Below are 21,621 nucleotides of genomic sequence, written 5' to 3'. Positions count from 1 at the left end.
CCTTTCTGGCTTTCTTCGCCTTAGCTGTTGATGAATCATTTTCAGCTCAATTTCCACTTGATTTCAATATAAACTCTACTATATTTTCAGGTGTTAAACGACTGTCTGGGATCGCCCCCAGCCTAGTTCGGTGTGCTGTAAACCTTGGGCACTCAAATACAATATGGTCCGCATTCTCAGCCATGCAACCACATCTTGGGCAGCATGGTGACTCGTCGTGTCCAAATCGATGTAGATAAGCCCGATAACCTCCATGTCCACTTAAAAACTGTGTTAGCTAGTAGCTTAGTTCCCCATGGCTGCTTTCAATCCATCTTCGAATGTGTGGAATGACACAGTAGGTCCAACAGCCAGTTTGTGCCTCGTTCCATCTCTTTAGCCATTTTGCGATGGATTCTCGCTAGTTGCCGTGGAAGTGCCGGCCTTCATCCGCCAAGATGTCTATGGGGATTGTCCCTGCCAGTACATAAGCTGCTTCTCCTGATGTTGTTCGATAAGCACTGCATACCCGAAGTGCACTTAATCGATACGCCATTCCTAGTTTTCCCCACATTGATTTGTTTCCCAGAACGGTTGCCCAAACTGGAGCTGCGTAGAGTAGCACGGAACTAACTACCCTTGATATAAGACGACATCGACTTTGTCTTGGTCCACCAATATTCGGTAGTATCCTCGAGATCGTTACAGCGATGGAAGACGCTTTAGTTGCAGCGCACTCAATGTGTTCTTTAAAGTTGAGCCTTTTATCAATCATTACTCCCAAATATTTAAGCGACTCTTGAGAGTAAATTGTTTTTTCACCAACTTTAATTTTTGGCGGTCGTGTCTTTACTTCCTTTACTGATTAGCACTAGTTCCGTTTTATGTTCAGCAAGTGATAGAGCGGACTTTTTCAACCAGGAATTGGTCTCCTTCATTTGCGTAGACTTCGATCTCGTCTAAGCGTGCTCCAACTCTTGTTACCCCGATATCGTCCGCAAAGCCAATAGTTGTCATGCCGTTAGGAAGGCGTAGCGTCAGCACTCCATTGTATATAATTAACCACAGTAAGAGACTTAAGACAGACCCCTGTGGTATACCGCACGTCATTGGGAACAATTTCTGTCCATTGTCCGAGTCACAATATAATTTTCTTCCAAGAAGAAATGCAACAACGATGCCTACAATGTACTTCGGAGCCTGTAGTTTGGTTAGAGCCTTTACGATTTTTGTCCACTTTGCAGTGTTGAATGCACTTTTTACATCGAGTGTCACCACTGGGCAGCATTTGTCATCTTGTATTGCAGCGCGAGCCAGGCCAGTCACCATGTTGATTGCATCGGCGGTTGATCTCCCCTTACGAAACCCGAATTGCTTGTCGGATAGGCCTCCTTCCTTTTCCGCAACAGCGATCAGCCTATTGTATAATACTCGTTCAAATAGTTTACTAATGGTATTGACCCAATGGTTTACCTGGCTTCGGAATAAGTATCAACTTTTGCAGCTTCTATTACTCGGGGAATTCTCCTTCTCTAAGGCATGCCGTAGAAACTTTGGCAAACATACCTGGTGCTGTCCTGGCTGCCACTTTCAGGGCGATATTCGGGATTCCATCTGGCCCTGGGGTCTTATTTTCAGCGAATCTACTTGCTGCATCAAAAATTTCCTCTTCTTCCACTACAGGAATTTCATCGGGGTTTACATGGACTGGGAAGGGGGAAGAAAATGTCCATTATGTTTTGTAATAATTTAGGACAGGTAATCGGTGAGGAGTGCTTGCCTTTCAGTGATGACATTACAGACCTGTAGGCGCCACCGCATGGATCAGAATCAGCTTCGGTACACATCCGCTTGAAATGTTCGGATTTGCTCTTCGTGATAGCTACTTGCAATTTTTTCCTCGCGTTCTTGTATTCTGTCTGTCTTCTTCTGCGCTGGGAGCATCTTCTAGCTCTGAGGCAGTTTTTCCGACATTCTTCAATTTCTGAATTCCACCAGAAATTGGGATTTCGTCTTCAAAAAGCGCTACGCCTTGGCATAGCGGCATCGCATGCCCGCTGCAATTTTTCCGCGACCTGTAAAGCTTTTTCTTGTGCGCTTCCCGATAATAATGCGTCATCGAGAAGTACCTCCTTGAACATTTCTTCATCGAATTTGTTAGTTACCCAGCTCATCGTTATTCTTTTTGGTGGCTTCATCTAATTCCTACGCGAGGTTTTGAAGACAATCGTTTTGTGTGTATTCTTCGCTGACATGCCACTGCAAGTCTTTGATGAGGGTGTCACTGACGAACGTGAGGTACCGATTGTATCATAATTCTCCCCTCTGGTATGTGTTGGCTCCCTCAGAGTTCGCAAGTACAACATTTAAACGCAAGAATGTCTCTAGCAGTATTTGCCCCCTTGCATTTGTTTTTCTGCTTCCCCATTCTTCTGCCCATGACTTGAAATCGCCGGCAATTATTTCGGGATTGTAGTGTCTGGCATCAAAGGATAGTTTCTCAAGCAACAAAGTGAATTCCTCCAGCGTGAGGCTCGGGGGTGCGAAACAACTATAGATATATATACCTCCTATGGATGTTTTTCACATTTTCTATAGCACGACTTCCGCAGCTCCATATCGAGGCTTTGCTGTTTTTGTCAGCTACCCATACTCCGCTATGCAGATTTTCATATTGTTCGGATACAATAGCTGTGCCGACATTATTTTCGAACACGCTCTGGGAGAGCAGGTCTTGGGCCGCTTAACAATGATTCAGATTTAGTTGCATAAACATCGTTTGTACTTATTTATGAACGCCTTTCTGAACACTGGGCATTCACTGCTTCCTGCAATGTGGGCGCTATCACTATTTTTCATTTCGACACAGAACGCGCATTTGGGCTTTCCGTCACAATCATACCCAAAATGGCCTTGTTGTCCGCACTTGCGGCACAAATTAGATCTTGTGAGCTGGTACAGGCTTTCGCAATGTGGCCGAATTGCCAGCACTTAAAACTGTCTATCTGTCTGTCCGTCATGCGCATTTTTCTCGGAAACGGTTATAGCGATTGACACCGAATTTGGTAGAAAGGTGGGAACTGTGAACGGTCACGCATATAGTGAGTTACATCCTTTGCAAAACAGTTGAGTACATCGTACATGCAAAAGGGGAGTGTAAATATTTTTTCATCAAATATAGTCATATGGAGTATCAAATTAAAGGTCTCGGTTAGTACTTTTCGAAGCTGGTCTTAGTTTTGACATTTATTAGAAAGGTGGGGAGTGCGGGGCGTTGAAAGTGATAATTTCTTTAACGAACCCATTCTCAGAACAAACCAAACCGAAAAATCTAAAAAAAATCACTATATGGTGCCTAGACTCCCAAATACCCTCCATACCGATACCTGTTAAAATAAAGTTAATAATAATACATTACTATAATTTTTAGTAATTGATAGGAAAACCCCCTTTAGGTTCGCCCTTGAATCACTAATCAATATAGGCTACAGCATGGAGTACAATCCTGCCAAATTTGATGAAAATCGCACTATTACTAACAAAGTTGTACTAGGTCAAAACTGTCACTTCTCTGCAAACTCAAGACTATGAATGTTAATATCACTTGAAAGTGGATATTTTCACATGATATGTGCATATTTTACGTGCTACATACTAATGAGACAAATACACACACAAATCTCTATATAAAAAAAAATATATAAAACCTTTCATACCTGAAGCGTCCAGCTTCCGGTTTCCCGACTTGTTTTATTTTTCCGAGTTGTTATAATCTCGGCAGATGCCGGATTTTTATTTAATACTAGCACTAAGCGCCAAGTAATTAGGCTCGGACGATCCTAGCTCCTTAAAATATAGGGGGCGCTAGTGGTGGTGGCCGGTGGTAGGTTAGTGGGACAACCCGTCGAGAACTCCCCGCGATATCGAGCACGTATACAGAATGGTGTACTTCTGCATGGTTTGAACCAAACTGTCTGAGAGTCCCAGGACATCAAGGGAAGCCGTGAGAGATTTAGGTACAATGCCTGTAGCTAACAATATTATGAGAACCACAACCACACTCTCGAGACAACAAATTTCTTTGATTTCCCGAGCCATTTATCAGAAAATCCGGAGAATCTGAGATCTTTCTCAAAGAATGGAAGAAGGTTATTGTTAAGCTTCCGAAGAAAAGCATCTGTTTTGAATGCTACAATTGAGAATCAAAGAACATCTCGAAGGATTGCTCGCCAAAGAGCAAACTGGCTTATGCTCTGAATTATCCCGTATTGACCACACAAACACCTTATACATAGATTATCACAGAAGAATGTGTGTAGTTTCTGCTTACTCTGCTTTTCGCCGTTTTCTAGAAAGGTTTCAAAGGCATCAGAGCCAGTCAGAGAAAGAGGGCATTCCGGAGGCACAACTTGCTGTTTTGAGAACGATATATGTCGTCGCACTCCATCAAAGTAAAATTTGAGAAGTCAAATTCCACCATGGTGGTGGAATTCATTACTGTAGTACCATACAGTCCACGGACAGGTCGGTGGTACAGAACTGTGGAAAAAGAGTGCAAAGAGCAGTCCTGGAGGGAGCTGAACATATTTGAGTAAACTAACAACAATGTCGCGTAGACGTACTTAATGCATGATGGTCCTTTTAGGGATCAATAGCAAGCATATATGTTATATTCTCCGCTTCAATGGATCAAAAGATACTACAGCTATTTTGCGTGATAGCAGCTGATAGCTAATTTTCCTTTCAACGCAGTTTCTAATCCCATTCATACAATTATTAAACGAAATCAGCTGTTAGGAACTTTATTGTTTACGTTTTGACAAAGTCACGAAGAACGTTATTCTCAAAATGTAAACCAAAACAATTTACAAGCAAAGAAAACACTATCATTCATTACGAGCACGTTATCAGAAAATAAAATGTAAGCATTACGCAATTGAAGATTTCCTGAGTATGCAGTGATGAGTTTGCCGGTAATCCTCTTATTGACACTACGTTATCAGATATCTGCTCCCATGCAAACTTATAATAAGGCGGTAGAAAAGATAAGAGATATTTTCTTCGAATGATAAAAGTATGTACTCGTATGTATGACAGTATCAAGTAGTATTTTTCTAACAAATTTTTCTTATCGGTTACTGGATAATGCCAGCATCGATACTTCTAATAATCTAAGATATATAATCTCGAATTTAACTATGAAGTGGATTTGCAACCATTAGGAAAAAAATAAATTTAGACCAATACACAAAATAAATACTTAAAAATCTGTCTAAATATTAATTAAATGAACAACAAACGGCGAAGTAACAATTACATATAAGCATCTAATAGAACCAAATTCAATGAGCAAATAATTGTCCATTACATTTTTAAGGTTTTGTGTGAAACAAAAATTTATTAAAATCGATTTCATGTCTGTCTATATTTCTGTGCGTCTGTCACACTCGATTCACCCCGAAACGACTGAACTTATTGTGAAGAAAGTTGGTGAGAGCGTGTGGCCTTTGAGTTCTTTTACGTGGAATGATTTTATGGTGAGTTTAAGGAGGGCCCCCAAACATATGAAAAGCTACTGTAGAATATTTTTTCATCAGTATATGGCCATGTGGTGTATAAAAACAACTTTTCATATCAAATGCAACAGGATCTCAGATTGAATCGGAATTAAACAGAATTTTTGGCAACCGCTCCTAACGAGCAGGCAATACCATTGTCAATGGCAGTGACTTGTCCAGAACTGAGCGATTTAAATATCTCAGATCGATGCTATCAGCCAATGATGAATGAAATTTCTTCACGCATTATCGCAATTCGGATCAAATGGGGTTTCACAACTGGTGTTCTTCATGATTGAGATATCAACGAAAGTCGCAATTCGAAAATTTACCACAGTATCGTCGGCTCTGCTACCTTCTATGGTGCTCTATGTTGGTCGACTATAAAAGACAACGAATAGCACCTTGCGGTTATGGAGACGAATATGTTACGCTGGACCAGTGGCGTAACTCGCAGAAATGAAGATATCCGCGATTGATATGGGGTTCCACTGATCATGGGAAAATTGCGGGAGAGGCGTCTTCGATGGTATGGTCACGTAATTCGCGCTAAAGAGTTTACTGCCCAAGATTGATCTGAACATCGAAGTAGATGAGAAATAAATGAAAGGCTAGATAAATCAATGGCGGCTTGATACGAAGGATAGCGATTTAAAAGACAGCCTCCCGATCAGGAGGGATCCAATCAAAACGTGTCAACCCGCTTCTGAATGGAACAAAGGCTGAAGAAGGAAAATATAGGTTGTTGCAAATGAAATGTCGGATATTTGAGTAAAATTTCAAAAAGCTATAACTTTTATGAAAATTAATTTTGTTAGTCAAAATAAGAACCAGCAGCTTCAATGCACTTCTCCCAACGAGATACAAGGGCATTTATTCCAGTTTCGTAAAAGTCTGGGTTTCTAGAGCTAAGAAATTCTTCAAAGGCACTTTTGACAGCTACTTCATTGCTGAATTGTTTCCCCGCCAAAAAGTGATCCAAATGCTTAAAAAAGTGGTAGTCGGTTGGCGAGAGGTCGGGTGAATATGGTGGATGAGGAAGAGTCTCATATCGTAATTCATTTAATTTTTGGACCGTCATTCTGGAAACATGAGGTCGGGCGTTATCATGGAGCAGTATCACTCCATCTCTGTTGACCAATCTAGGCCGCTGAACACGTAATTTCTCGTGCATTTCATCAAGTTGGGCACAATATTTCTCTGCATTAATTGTTTCACCACGCTCCAAAAACGAATAATGAATAATTCCAGATACAGACCACCAAACAGTTACCATTACCTTCTTCGGGTGAAGGCTCGGTTTTGGCATGTGTTGTGGAGGCTGATCGGCATCTAGCCATTGCGCTGATCTGCGACGGTTGTCGTACAATATCCACTTTTCATCGCATGTCACTATTCTGCGCAAAAAGGGATTGTTCCTGTTGCGGTTGAGTAGAGAACTGGATATTTCCATTCGCAGCGCCATGTTTTGCTCGTTGAGTTCATGCGAAACCCACTTATCAAGCTTCTTCACCTTTCCAAGCTGTTGTAAGTGCCGAGATACTGTCGAATAGTGTACGCCTATTTTCTCTGCAATGTCACGAATCGATGATCGGGGATCAGATTCCACTATCAAACACAACTCGTCGTTGTCGATCGATGGTCCTGGGTGTCCACGAGGTTCACTTTGGAGGGTCATGTCGCCTGATCGGAATTTTTCGAACCACCGCTGTGTCGTTCGTTCGTTTGCTGCGTCAGCTCCAAATGCTCTGCAAATGTTTCTGGTTGCCTCCGCTGCGTTGTGACCAAGTTTAAATTCATATAGAAAAAGTAGACGTTTTTGACTCCCTTCCATGCTTTTTTCTTTGAGTTTTACTTGGAACTTCAATGGCGATTGAAACTGAAATGACTCCTTGATCGAACGAACGACTATTTATACTCAATTATCCCATACCACCAGAGTCACCTTGCGGCAGTTTTAAACATTAAAATCATAACTAACTTCACTTCATTGAAAAATCCGACATTTCATTTGCAACAACCTATATTTATTATGTACACGGAGGCTGTATGGAAGCATCTTATTTTAATTTTTTACCTAGTTCTCACTCTATTGTTTGGAACGTCCAAAAATCAAGTAGAATAGTTTGCTTTTAGTATGAAGCGTGTTGACAGCGTGATCCGGTATATTCTACTACCAAACTTATATGCGTTAATGTCAAGGCGATATTTGTAACCGTATTGGTAAACATTAATTTGAAAAATCTTTCTTCGCTGATGTCACCGTGCTCCATCCAAAAATTCACGCCTCGGCGCCCTCATTGCTCATAATCGCACGTCACTTCTTTCCACCTGGAAAGTTCAAATCCAAACTTGTATATTCATGTTTTAGACACCTTAAGTGTAGTTGCAAATTATCCCCACTAGGTGGTCTTCGAGGGGGAGCCACGACCGTTTGATTGTGGATTAAATCTCCAGATGGGGAGGGTTATCTAATCCGTAAGGAGCAATATCAGTGGTTGGATGGTCTGTCTAATATGGTGGATGCTAGATATCTTTTAAGAAGGCATGGACTGCCCCAAACCAACCAATCAACAACATCGAACCGCACTGGTCACACGGGAAGAGTAAGGATAGGAGAATACAACTTTGAGACCGTTGATAACTTCTCCTATCTGGGGTCGAAAATTACAACCGATAACAGCTACGACGATGAAATCCGCGTACGGTTGTTGTCAGCCAACAGAGCTTATTCCAGCTTACAAAAACTGTTTCGCTTGAAACGTCTCACCATAGGGTCGAAGCTCTTACTGTAAAGACAATGATCTTTCCAGTCCTCATGTATTCCTCGGAAACTTGGGTTCTTAGCAAGAAGAATTGCGAACTATTGGCCGCGTTCGAAAGAAGAATCCTCCGAAGAATTTTTGGCTCCCTACATGAGGATGGACGATTCCGTGGCCTACATAACGACGAAACCTATGAGCGATACCATGACCGCCAGGTTGTGGATAAAATGCGGCTCAATAGGTTACGGTAGGCAGGTCGCTGAATCTGTATGAATGAGGATGATCCCACCCGGAAAGTCTATAAGGGCAATATCTATGGTAGGAAAAGAAGACGAGGCAGACCCTGCCTGAGATGGAGCGATGGCGTAGATCAGGATGAGAGACAGGTTTAGGGATATCGAATTGGTGGACCTCGGCATAAAACCGGGATGTCTGGAGTTCCTTATTAAGGGAGACCTAGACCGGATACCGGCTTTTGCGCCGTTGATGACGATGATGGGCAAAACTGACAGCTTTCGAATTCAAGTTAAAAACTCATTTTGAGAGAATGCCCAAAAATATGAAATCAGCATACAATGTAAGTATCCCAATGAAGTGAGATCGAAAGGGGAAATTTGCACTGCCTTGAAGAAACTATTCAAGTTGGAAGATGTGTTTTAAATGTTTCATATTTGGACACGACGCAAAGGCGAAGGGATTCGATCAAAGCAGAAGGTCCCAGCGAGTGGAATACAGATCGCAAATCGTTTCCAAGTCGGCCATCTCATACTTGAGAGTGATGATAGACGGGAACTCAGTTATAAACAGTACTTCCTATATGTTTCCGACAAAGCATCCGCTGCAAGTACGGCCTTAGCTGGATAATGCCGAACGTGGGAGGATCACAGTTTACTTCTGGGTTTTTTCTAGCTAGGGCGTCAGCTCGATCATGTTCTACGCAGCCCTAGGTTGCCAAAAGGCATTACAGATTTTATTTAATGTTAATAAATTGTATGAACTCTACTGAAGGACCCTAAGGATATTCTCTACCTTCAGGACAGTCTCAGATGATATAGCGTTCATCATGTCGGAAATGATGTCGATTGACATTCTCTCATATGAAATCACAAATATATACAATGCAAAGTCGATCGCTCCTTCATTGCAGATGATTAACGCGGAGGAGAGAGATCAGTAAATAAATGGCAAGAGCGTTGGGGGCGGGTTGATAAGAAACGGTTGGTAAACTCACAGGCTCATGGCTGCCATCCAAGTTTGGTTGGAGAGACGGAATGGTAAGATTAATTATAATCTTAACCAGTTTCTCACGGGACATGAAGGATATTGCCAGCACCTATGCAGGTTTAAACTGGATACACAAACTACGATGGAGTTTTAAAGGATCCAGAGCAAGTATTCTTCCACTATCCAAGATTTGTGGAAGAAGGAGAAACCTAGAAGAGACTCTAGGAGAGGTGCTGGTAACAGAAAATCTGGTACGGAGAATGCTAGCACGTGGGGAAGATTGGAATGCCGCCAACTCCATGATCGTATCTATCCACATGAAACTGCGAAAGGCAGAGGAGACGAAAAAAGCGCGGTTGTGTACGCTACGCAGAGAATAAAGGTGAGAAACTGGAGTAAGCTGACTCCTCCCTGTGATGTAATATGATATAATGATTTGGCGCAGTTTGGGCGACTCGGGGGTGGTTTTAGTGGAAAAAATCCCGCACGCTGACGTATCCAAGCCAGTGTCTTTTGAAGATTTCAAAAGAAAGGACAGACGGACAGATAGATAGGAAACCTTAAAAATATGTTTATATGTCCGCGAATTCGAATCCGGTAAGTTACGCTCAGTACTTTTTTATCACAGCTGTTGCAATTTTCTACTTTCATTTATAAAATATAATATTTGATAGTATCCATTGATTGTCATAAAATGCCCATCCTGGATCTTAATTTCCCAGGAGATCCCCCTATTCTTTCCGTATTCTTTTTTTTCAGTTTCCTTCCAATTTCTTTTGTCCTCCTGCCATCTGGTACAGTGAAATCTGATAGCCCGTATCATATTCTTTATGGATTGGTAGACGTTGTGCTTGTACTTGATCGGCTTGGTCAGATTAACTACTTTTTCCCGATCTAGACTCTGCTCACTTTGAGCCCCGACGGATTACTCGTTTTATACGTTCCTTCATCTTTGACCCGTATGGACATTTCTTGTACTCTTATTTTTACAGTCTTTGGCGTTGGGGGAGATTTCAGAGTTGACAAGCTCCTTCTGAATGGGTTCTTTCTTGGTCCTGGGGTAAATCCAGCTGTCGCCAGTGTTGAACAAACGCGTTGTGTAAACGGCTGCTGGAAAATGGTACGCAATTGGATTTTAAATTATTATGCAAGTGCAACTGCCACACACTCAAATTTCCACACATAGGGAAACACAAAACCGTTTATCGAATGCTCCCAGCTGCTGGTTGCCCAACATGTTTGATCATAGTTTCTAGCAAATCGGGAAATCGGAAGCTGGACGCTTCAGGTTTGTTCCATTAGAACCTAGTAGGTAATGCATGCATATATTATGTGAGAATATCCACTTTCGCGTGATAATGATATTCAAAGTTTTAAATTTGCACAGAAACGGCAAAGTTGACCTGTTATAACCCGCGATTTCCACCCTGGCAAGATCAGGCTCTATACTATAGCCTACATTGCTGCAGAATATCATGATTCTAGGATGAACTTAAGAAGGGTTTGCAATCAATTACTAAAAATTATAGTAATATACTATTTTAATAATATACGACTATTAACTTTATTTGAACAGATATCGGCATAGAAGATATTTTGAAGCCCAGATACCATATAATAGCAGCCTCCTGATTTTTTTTCAGATTTCTGGGTTGGGTAGTTTCTGGGAATGGGTCCGTTAAAGAAATGATCACTTTCAACCCCCGGCACTCCCCACCTTTCCAACAAATGTCAAAACTAAGACCGGCTTTGGGAAGTACTAACCAGGCCTTTCATTTGATATCCCACATGACTATATTTGGTGAAAAAAAAATTACACCCTTCTTTTGAAAATATGGGGCCACCCCTTAAATTCAACATAGAAGGATGTAACTCACTGTATGCGTGTGCTTTCACAGTTTCCACGTTTCCACCAAATTTGGTGTTGAGCGCTATAGCCGTCTCCGAGAAAAATGCGTGTGACGGACAGACAGACAGTAAATTGATTTTAATAAAGGATTTGTTTTACACAAAAAAGCGTTTTGGCGTCTTCACGCATCAATAATAAGTTAAAAATGCTTAAATATCTGTACATCTAAACAACTACATTTGCAGAAAACAATGCAAAACCATTCTTCGCTTGTACAGAGACTCGCCCCCTCCCACTTCAACTGTATCAAAAGGATGCATTTTCCTCAATCTTTTTCATGTCATATTGCGATACTTGTTTCATTAATATCAACCCTGAAAAAAAAAAAACGGAATATAAGTGAATAATAAAGTATTAAATTTTTTATTTGTTTAAACGATGAGGTATAAACCGCGATAAAATATCATAGCCGATGCTCACCCTTCGCGAAATAAGAGCAATGACAATCAGTACGCTAGCGTACCCAGCCAACGTTCACGCACACAAATTTTAAAAATGCTTCCAAGTATTTGTATCTAATCTTTCTTCGATAAAGATAATAAGATATAGACGTCTAATCGGAAATGTGAGGAGCTTCCAAGACTAACGTATTTACAGTGAGCAATCACCGAAGGCGTGTTCAATTGAAATTTTGTGGAAGTAATTTTTTGAAAACAGGTCATATGGAACTATGGCCTCAAAAGGGATTTCGATTATCCTCGCAATCATTTGTTCGGTAATTATAAACCGGATTTCTGCTGACCGTAAGATAATCTTAAAATTTTTATGATCCAGAACTGAGTAATAATCACACTTTATTTGTAGCTACGTCTTGTCCCAGTCAAGAGTCCTGCGAGAGCTGTCTGGCGGCAGATTTTGATTGTGCCTGGTGCACGGATGAGGTGACAATCATTACTTTTACGTGGAAATATAGTTTGCAGTACTTTTTCTTGGGTTTGACTCCCAAATTAAAATTCAGTTGACATTGGGTCAAGCGGAAATATTCTGGGGTTATCTCTGTCAATAGAATGTTTCCGCGCATTTGTCCAGTCCGTTAGTCATCAATGATTACGAAGATCATTCCATATTCCTGGACTAATTTGAATACGTTTCCTATCCAATTCTAGAATTATGCGAGCACGGATCGACGTTGTATGACCAAAACTGAACTTCTAAACAGGAACTGTGGGAGCGGCAGTATCCTCCAAAATGTAGAGGAAACTTCAATTCTAGAAGACAAAGAGCTGCAGGACTACACGGAAAATGGAGAAACTATTCAAATTCGGCCACAACGGGCGAAATTACGTCTTGTTAAAGGACAAAAAAGCGAAATCGAAATGACCTACCGTCCGGCTCGCAACAACCCCCTTGATCTCTACTACCTCATGGACCTCACATTCTCTATGGAAGACGATCGAAAGACCCTGGTCACTGTTGGTAGCAAGTTGGCGCAAACTCTGGGCTCTTTAACAGAAAACTACCGGCTAGGATACGGAAGCTTCTCAGACAAACCCATATGGCCGATGATTGTCCCTAACACACAAGACAATCCTTGCAAACCTGCCGGGGTTGATTGCGAGCCTGCATACGATTTCAGACATCATCTCTCTTTCACGAACGATATGAACAAATTCGTACGAGAAGTGAACGAAAGCAGAATAACAGGAAATCTGGATAATCTCGAAGGAACTCTGGATGCTTTGATGCAAGTGATTGTATGTGACGATAAGATTGGGTGGAGTGAAGATGCTAGAAAGATTGTGATTGTTGCAACAGATGGTTTGATGCACTTTGCTGGCGATGGTTTACTTGCTGGGCTGATAAAGAAAAATGACCGGAAATGCCACCTTAGCGAGACTGGGTTATATGAAGCAGCACTGGATTTTGATTATCCTTCATTGGAGGAAATTTATCGAGAATTGTTGCGCAGAAAGATCAGTGTAATTTTTGCTGTGACTAGAGATAATGTGCAGACTTACCGGCAACTAACGGATCTAATGGCTGATGTGAGCAGTGTTGAAATTTTGAGTGAAGATTCTTCGAACATTGTAGAATTGGTTGGCGAAGGGTAAATTAAAACATTGTTCCTCATAGTTACAGTTAAATGGGAATCTCACCCTTATTTCCAGATACAAAAAATTTGTTCGTAAGGTTAATTTTGTTGACACAAGCCCGCCGTTTATTGATGTCAGTTACAAAACTGATTGCGGAATCGCAGGCGGTAAACTGGTACCAGGACAATCCTGCAGTAATTTGGAACTCGGACAAAATGTGAAGTTCTCTATTGGTTTCACGGTGAAGGAGTTTCCTGAAAATGGAGTATATGTAAGTAGAATGTGGAATATCAACTGTCTTTAATGTTCGTTTTTAGAGCCATGAAGAGATAGTTACCCCTTTAGCTTGAGTTAGGTTATGTTTCTCTATTTTGATCTTATCGAGAAAATCTCACCTTGAAGGTCTCTCCTTTTCCGTCTTCTTATCAGGCCTGAGTAATTTAGAAGTATACCATACAGTAGCTGAATATTTTGTAATGTGTAGACTGCTAAAAATTGGCAAACACAAAATTGAATGGGAAAATTCGTAATGTTAAGGAAAATTTATTTGTTTTTACAGTGCTTTGTGACGATGAGTATTACTTTTGACTTCAGCACCACGGACTTTTTTTTTGTGGGAAGGTGGAAAGTTTCAAAAGCTATTATAAGCTTTTGCCAGACGGTTATGTGGGACTATTGCCCACTAAAACCACCTCCTTTTTCTTCCACAATCCCCGGGGGATTCCCTTATGGTAATACGTCGCACGGCTGAATAAGAATTTACCCTGTACTCGTATTTCGCTCGTGCTCCTCACTCGTTCCTTTGTTCCTCCTGTTTAAGCTTGCTATGGATAGCTTCAATCACCTTTTCGACTGCAGTCCATGCCCCCTTCGATTTCAACTTCATCATGTTTTCCGGAGTGAAGTGCTCGCCAGTTTTAGCTTCTAATGCCGCTTTTCAAGTGCGATCTGTTCTGCATCCTTTGTAATGTTCGAGCGCATTTTACAATGGCATGCTCAAATCAGTAGAGCTGTGCTCGATAACTCCGTGTCCGGCTGAAACTTGCGTTAGCTTGAAACCTACTTCGCTCGATCCATCTCCAAATATCCCATTTGATTCTGTGTGTCCATCGGCCTTTCTCTGACACCTCTACTGGCACTCGGCGATAATTTCACTTCATGCAGATTCCCGTCGAGGGGGTGAAGGTTCGATCAAAAGCTGACCAACTATGAAACAAGGAGGTGACGGCTCGGCCTTGGGCCGCCTAGATTCGATAGCAGTGTTCTGGTATTATATGCTCTAGTTGCTGTGCTTTCCACGTGTCATTTGAAATTTAGCCTCTGATCGATGGTTAAGCCTAGACTCGGAATGTATTCTCTGTGTCCCAACTTTGATCTTCATTGCCTGCTACTTTGTTTAGTGATAAGTACTACTTCCGTCTTATGCTCTGTAAGCGATAGGCCTGCGTTCTCCAGCCAGGACTTAATGTCGTAAATTGTTTCATTAGCGTGAATCTCGAATTCTTCAAGGAAGCATGCAACAACCATCAGCCCAATTTCGTCCACAAAGACGATGGTAGCCACACCAGTGGCGTGACCTAACATCAACACTCCGTTATATATAATTATCCACAAGAGTGGTGCTAGGACGGAACCTTGTGGAACTCCGCGCGTTCTTTGGTATAATTTGGGTTCTTCATCTGAATCCCAGCACAGACGCTTATCAACTAAAAAGATGCCAATAATTCGCATCGGGTACTTCGGTACTTTGCCTCCTTCCAACTTAGTCTACAGGCTCCGCCCCGTAGGTTGATGTCGGCCTTTTCGCGGATCGCCTTCCGCAGTTCTCTTCGACTTGTTATGTACCTCGCCTTTCTCTATGCAATTTATTGCATATCATTCATCCGTTGTTATTTTTTTTCGCTTGCAGGTATATAGTACGCTGTTGTCTGATTTCGTCATTTCACCATGGTTTCGGTAATCTGTGAACGTTATTTATGCACCTTGGCATAGAGGTATCAACGGCTGCTGTACCGGTTATATGTTTACAAACCGCTCGCAAACTTTGCCTACTCTATTCAGAAGACGGATAGACCTGTCAGTCTGTCACACCCTATTTATTGTGAAACGGCTCAGACGGTTATCACGAAATTCGGTGAAAACATGTGGTCTGCGAATCCTTTTACATATAGCAAGTGGCGGCATTTTCTGTTGAGTTTATACATGCGGAACGAGGGCATGAAATTAAAAAGCTTGATTAACACTTTTTGAAACTTTATTTCTGATATTGGGTGAAACATAGGGGTGTGAATGCTCAAAATTTATACTTCGAAAAGTGTAACAGGTTTTGTTCTCAGAAACTATCACGAAATCGAAAAATCTGGCAAAATTGCATATATATAAACTCTAGGCCTCAAAATACATCCCATTCCAATACTTCTTCAAATAAATTTAATAATTGCAAACTGCTATATATTAGCAATTTTTCCGTAAGCCCCCCTTAAGTTCTCCACGGTATAGGAAAATCCTCTCTTAGTCCTCTTCTCTGTAGTACTGCTTGGAGCTGTTTCTCGTGTACACCGTGTGAAAAGTAATAACATTGCTAAAGTTCGAAGAGGCTGGAAATGTCCACCGAGTAGGTGACTTGAAAATGCCCGCAGGGGTATTCGAAAGGAAAATTTATTGCTCCAGACCAGTTGAGAAGCTGGGAAACTGGTAGGAGGATTCAATCGATGAAGAAGCATTCTGGAAGCTAAGGCTTGAAATGGAATATAGTGCTACGAAGAAATAGAATCAACTCTATTATAACTCTTGGAATTTTTTCGCTTACATAAGTTCCACCTGAACCCTCATAACTCCGGGCAATAAAGGCTAAAATGATCTGAGTGTTCAATTGTACGATCTGATTTAATGGGTCAGATAAAGCCATCCAACCTGAATCGGCAAAGTCACTTTCTGCAACCATTATGTACAGCCAGGACTTGGTAGCGGATTTCACCCCTCAATATTGTAAATCAGAGTGTGTATCCTGCAGACTTTTGGCTAATAGTCCTAATATTTTTCCTACATTTTCAACAACTAACTAACCGTTATTTCGTAGCTCTGTGCCCTTTGCGGGGTGCTTTGCCTGAAGTTGTGCCTCTAAAACATTATTATTCTTCCTTTATATTACCACCTCCATTTGATGTAATAACATCTGTGTGCCATCAATGTATGTTTTATTAATTCTGCCAATAAAACTGTTTCAAACAACTGTAACCAAGGAATCGTTAGCACTTTCAAAGGAGCCATTCTGGTTTTATACGTGAGTAACCTCATTGCAACCGTTCCATGCCAGCCATACGAATGACCGCGATAGTACGTACAACGATTAACGAAATTTTCCGATCCCACACAGTTAATTTTCTTTATATTGCACCCCCGATAATTGGTAATTCCGATATTTCGTGCCAAATCGTCAGTCCCTTGACCTTATGGATTATCAGAATTCTACTGTATATGTGAGAATTCACAGTATCTTTGTTGACCACCGTTACAGGATTCCTTTGCAGCTGACCAACTTCTTCCATGGTGACACCACCGGGCAGGGCATTATAGACGCAGTCTTCTTCCAATTCTTGACAAATTTAAGCGGTTCTCAGGTGGGGTGCACTAACTTTTCCATAAGTAGCAGTCGCCAATTTGAAATGTTTTATGTTGGTTGTTTTCATAGACACCAATTTCTCGATACATCTTCTCGATATCTACGGTAAATAACTTGAGCCTTGACCATTTCGTTCGACCAGATCGTCGAACGATTTGTCGGTAGGGGTAGTTTGTGCTGCGTTAAACACCACGCTGAGCTTTGTCGATGTGCTCTATGCCTTGCAGGCTGCATGATGTGGCAAATAATAGTTGCGCATCATATCGACGAATGAAGTCGTGCTCGTATACCAAATAGCAATGACTTACTTGTTTTGAGTTCTCCTCCATTTCCCAGAATTTGCTTGGTGGCTTCTTCGGGGCTAACCATGTTATACCTGCGCTTGTATCTATTGTAAGTATCGATCCAATCATACATATAGTAGTAAGGAATGGCAAACATCTGCCGTTAGTAACACATGGATGTCGCCAGGGATGCCATAAGCAGGATCAACCAGACAATTTTAGGCTAGGCAGACCCTCACCAATGTGCCAAGCCAGATAAAAGCAGCAGGATCACTCTCAGGACCATTCGGCATAAACAACGGTCTACGACAAGAGGATGCCCTATCATGCGTCCTCTTTAACCTGGCCCTCGAGAAAGTGGTCCATGATACTGAGGTAAATACAAAAGGTACAATCTTCTTTAAGCCCACCCAACTACTGGCCTATGCTGACGATATCGACATCATGGGAAGAATGAGCTGAGACCTACAGACTGCCTTCACCCAGATCGAGCAGGCGGCTATAAGGGCGAGATCTTGGGTTGCACATCAATGAAGGCGAGACAAAGTATATGGTGACAACGTCAGCACCAAAAACCAACCAACCAACCGACAACATCAAACCGCGCTGGACAAACAGGAAGAATAAAGCTAGGAGATTACAACTTTGAGACCATTGATAATTTCTCCTATCTAGGGTCGAAAATCACAATCGATAATAGCTACGATGATGAAATCCGCGCACGGTTGTTGTCAGCCAACAGAGCCTATTCCAGCTTACAAAAACTGTTTCGCTTGAAACGTCTCACCATAGGGTCGAAGCTCTTACTGTAGAGACAATGATCTTTCCAGTCCTCATGTATTCCTCGGAAACTTGGGTTCTTAGCAAGAAGAATTGCGTACTATTGGCCGCGTTCGAAAGAAGAATCCTCCGAAGAATTTTTGGCCCCCGACATGAGGATGGACGATTCCGTAGCCTACACAATGACGAAATCTATGAGCGATACCATGACCGTCCGGTTGTGGATAAAATCCGGCTCAATAGGTTACGGTGGGCGGGTCACTTAATCCATATGGATGAAGATGATCCCACCTGGAAAGTCTATAAGGGCAATATCTATGGTAGGAAAAGAAGACGAGGCAGACCCTGCCTAAGATGGAGCGATGGCGTGGGCCAGGACCCCAGACAGCTTTTAGGGATATTGAATTGGTAGACCTCGGCGCATAACCGGGATGTCTGAAGTTCCTCATTAAGGCAGATCTAGACCGGATACCGGTTTTTGCGCCATTGATGATGATGATGACGATCTTAGTTCAGTCTGCTGAGTAGGTGTGAGTATGATGAAGGTGTGAGTATGATCGACTTCCCTTTTTAGCACCCAAACTAAATATGATATTAAACAATTCGTTGGGACTCGGATTCAATTATCGTTCTGAGCAAAATAAATTGTCGGGTTGCGTCCCATACTTGAATCATTGCTGTAGCCAGCAGTAGTGGATCAGATGATCATTTTGGCACATGTTGCATTCAGTAATATCGTTGGCTACAAACGCTTCGATTCGTTTGGTTTTCTTCGGGTAACCAAGAGCTTCCAAAGTAAATACTGATAGCTTCTGAATATCAGGTAACACCCCTTGCGATGTCTGCCATAGAAGTTTCGACTCCCTCTCTCTCATTCACGCAAGTGCGTTCCCTATTAGCTAGAAACTCAGAAGTTGTACCCACGGTTAGCTTAATCGCTGCACCTTCTCCTTCCGTTACTATTGGCATGCTATGGAAGTTCAGGAAGTAATTTCAAACGATCAGTCAGAGTAGGCATTGAGAAAGAAGGCGGCGCTCATTGCAATGCCTACTGATTCTTCCACCCCCATCTATTCGATTGGAGATATTAAGTTAATCTGAAGCGCAAAGAAAACTGAGACAGACCAAAAGAACATGCGATACTATGGCACAAAAGTAAAACAACCTTTTGGATCAAGGGTCCACTTCTCAGATAAAAACGAGGTTTGGCTTTTTCTTTGAGACAATATAACCCTATTTTCCGCCTGAATCAAATGCCACACATCACGCATCAGATTTTTGGTGCTGATATACTGCAAGTGCAGCAGGTAGTTCCTTATCCATGAACGAACAACTCCCGAGATATAAGCAGAACATAATGAACCATTAAGGTTTAGGTGCTCAAAAGATAAGCCTCTCCCCACCTTACATATACGCACACTCTCTACGTTCAGTTTATAGCATACTTTGGACGTTCATATACACTCTTATTCTCTATTTTTGCTCAAGGATGCAATAATAGTCGAATTACCTAACGGAACAATGCAAAAGTTTCGTGGGCAGGCACGGCGATCGAATGCTGCACTTACTTTAAGGTACTAATAAATTCTGAAAATATTTACTATATTTCCATTTTAGAACCACATAATTCGAATTGAAGAAGTTGGTCTATCCGAGGCCTTGGAGGTTGAAGTTGAAATACAGAAGCCATGTCCTTGTGAACGAAATGGTGGGATCGAGTCGAGAAATCATGAACTTTGTAACGCCCATGGCAGTTTCGAATGTGGAATGTGTTATTGCGAGGAAGGATGGTAAGTCGATATTCGCAAGGAGCCTCTTATCAACCATTTAACTTTTACATCCCCCAAAATAGGATCGGTAAATCATGTTCATGTAATTCACAGTCGGCAAATCAAACCGACTTAACAAATCAATGTCGTCCCCTTCTGGAAGCTTCTACTCTAAAGCGAGGTGCAATTTGCTCCGACAGAGGTGAATGTGAATGTGGTCAATGCTATTGCTTCAGCGGATATGAAGGACAGTATTGTGAATGTCCTAAATGCTCGAATACGTGCAACCTAGAGTCAGCCGTTTGTGATTGCGGTGTATGTTTGTGTAACCCTGGCTGGTCAGGACCTAGATGTGACTGTCCCACTGCAACTGATTCTTGTATGTCACCAAATGATGAACTCTGCTCTGGTCAAGGGGAGTGTCATTGTGGACAGTGCAAGTGCAACTCCAAGTTTTATGGAACATTTTGCGAAAGTAGTGAAGGATCAGATGAGTTCAAGAATAAAATTTGTCAGTACTTCAACCCCTGTGTAGAGCGATTAGTGAGGGAGCGAAAGGACGAGAAAGTTGACATCATGGAAGTTTGCGCCGATTCAAATAAGATGCCTTTTAGTTACTCGTTCGTGGAAAGTCTTCAAGGTATATCAACCCATTATGTTGTTGATTGGGTTTAAACGTTTATTTGTTCCAGAACTGGTTGAATTTTAAATACAATTTTCGCTTATTTTTTTAGATAACGAGAGGGTTTGCATAGCCCGCGTCCAATTTGAAACTGGATTATCCTGCGATTTCCCCTACATTTACGACGCAACGAAAGGTTCTAAACAATTGTATATCGTGTGGGATGAGGAAGCATGTAAACCAGTTAACTATGCAGCATGGATATCCGTCAGCATTATAGCAACAATATTGTTCGGTTTGCTCCTTATAGTGATTATGAAACTGTTCGTTATGTTCCAGGAAAAGCGGGAATTTGCCACATTCAAAGAGCAAATCGAGAAAAATCAATGGGAAGCGAACGTGAGTCCGCTTTATAAAGATCCAGTTCGGAGCTATCGAATGCCAGATAATATGGATGGAACCGAATTTAATTAAAACTACTGGAAGGAGCTAAATGCGAATAATATATTTTTTTATAATGAATATTGTAATATATTTTTTTTTTATAATTTCCATGAACAAACTTACTTATTTAAGTATACTTTTATGAATAAACCTAAAATTAAAATTTTTTCGTATATGCAATGTCGGTTTTACGTATCGATAGTCTGGGAAGCAGTCACACCAATTGTAAAATTCTCTCCATCTTCAGATTAGGACCACGATGAAAAAAAGCTCAATAGGAAGACAGTCATATTAGATGTTTGCTTGCGAAGAAAAACCCTTTAGTAGTCTCTCCTCTTCAACATTTAATTTAATTTATTTGGAACTTAGATTTGCTCGAAGGATGTAAGTACCTAAGAGAACAAAAGACCACTGTCAACAATTGCGAGCATGATTGGCTATAATTCTTCACGATAATATGCCAGAATAACAAAATATGGTTCGCAACATGGGCACGATACTTTCATCTATGGACTATTATTTCTGCTGATCGTAGCTATGATTTCTCTTTTTCATTCTTCCAAAGATTAGAATATCAGTTTTAGTCAAACATTCCTTAAGGCCACATATGACATGACAATCAGAAGGAAGTG

At 41.4% G+C, this 21,621-nt stretch overlaps 1 protein-coding gene across 1 annotated transcript; it reads left to right on the top strand.

Moving 5' to 3' along the window:
• Positions 1-11,893: 11,893 nt before the first annotated feature.
• On the top strand, positions 11,894-21,067 carry LOC119661779 (integrin beta-nu). Its single transcript, XM_038071256.1, has 7 exons — positions 11,894-12,178; positions 12,240-12,316; positions 12,542-13,482; positions 13,544-13,739; positions 19,772-19,944; positions 20,007-20,563; positions 20,658-21,067. The coding sequence occupies exons 1-7, from the start codon at positions 12,106-12,108 to the stop codon at positions 21,017-21,019; spliced, it is 2,379 nt and encodes a 792-aa protein (XP_037927184.1). The 5' UTR covers positions 11,894-12,105; the 3' UTR covers positions 21,020-21,067.
• Positions 21,068-21,621: the final 554 nt, after the last annotated feature.

This window comes from Hermetia illucens, chromosome 1 (assembly GCF_905115235.1).
Source record: "Hermetia illucens chromosome 1, iHerIll2.2.curated.20191125, whole genome shotgun sequence".
NCBI classification, from domain to species: domain Eukaryota; kingdom Metazoa; phylum Arthropoda; class Insecta; order Diptera; family Stratiomyidae; genus Hermetia; species Hermetia illucens.
This window is presented reverse-complemented; position numbering and strand designations above follow the sequence as displayed.

Coding starts and splice junctions, on each gene's coding strand:
- LOC119661779 (XM_038071256.1), top strand. CDS start 12,106: ATGGCCTCAAAAGGGATTTCGATTATCCTCGCAATCATTTGTTCGGTA. Junction 13,740..19,771: donor TTCCTGAAAATGGAGTATAT/GTAAGTAGAATG, acceptor TTTCCATTTTAG/AACCACATAATTCGAATTGA. Junction 19,945..20,006: donor TGTTATTGCGAGGAAGGATG/GTAAGTCGATAT, acceptor CCCCCAAAATAG/GATCGGTAAATCATGTTCAT.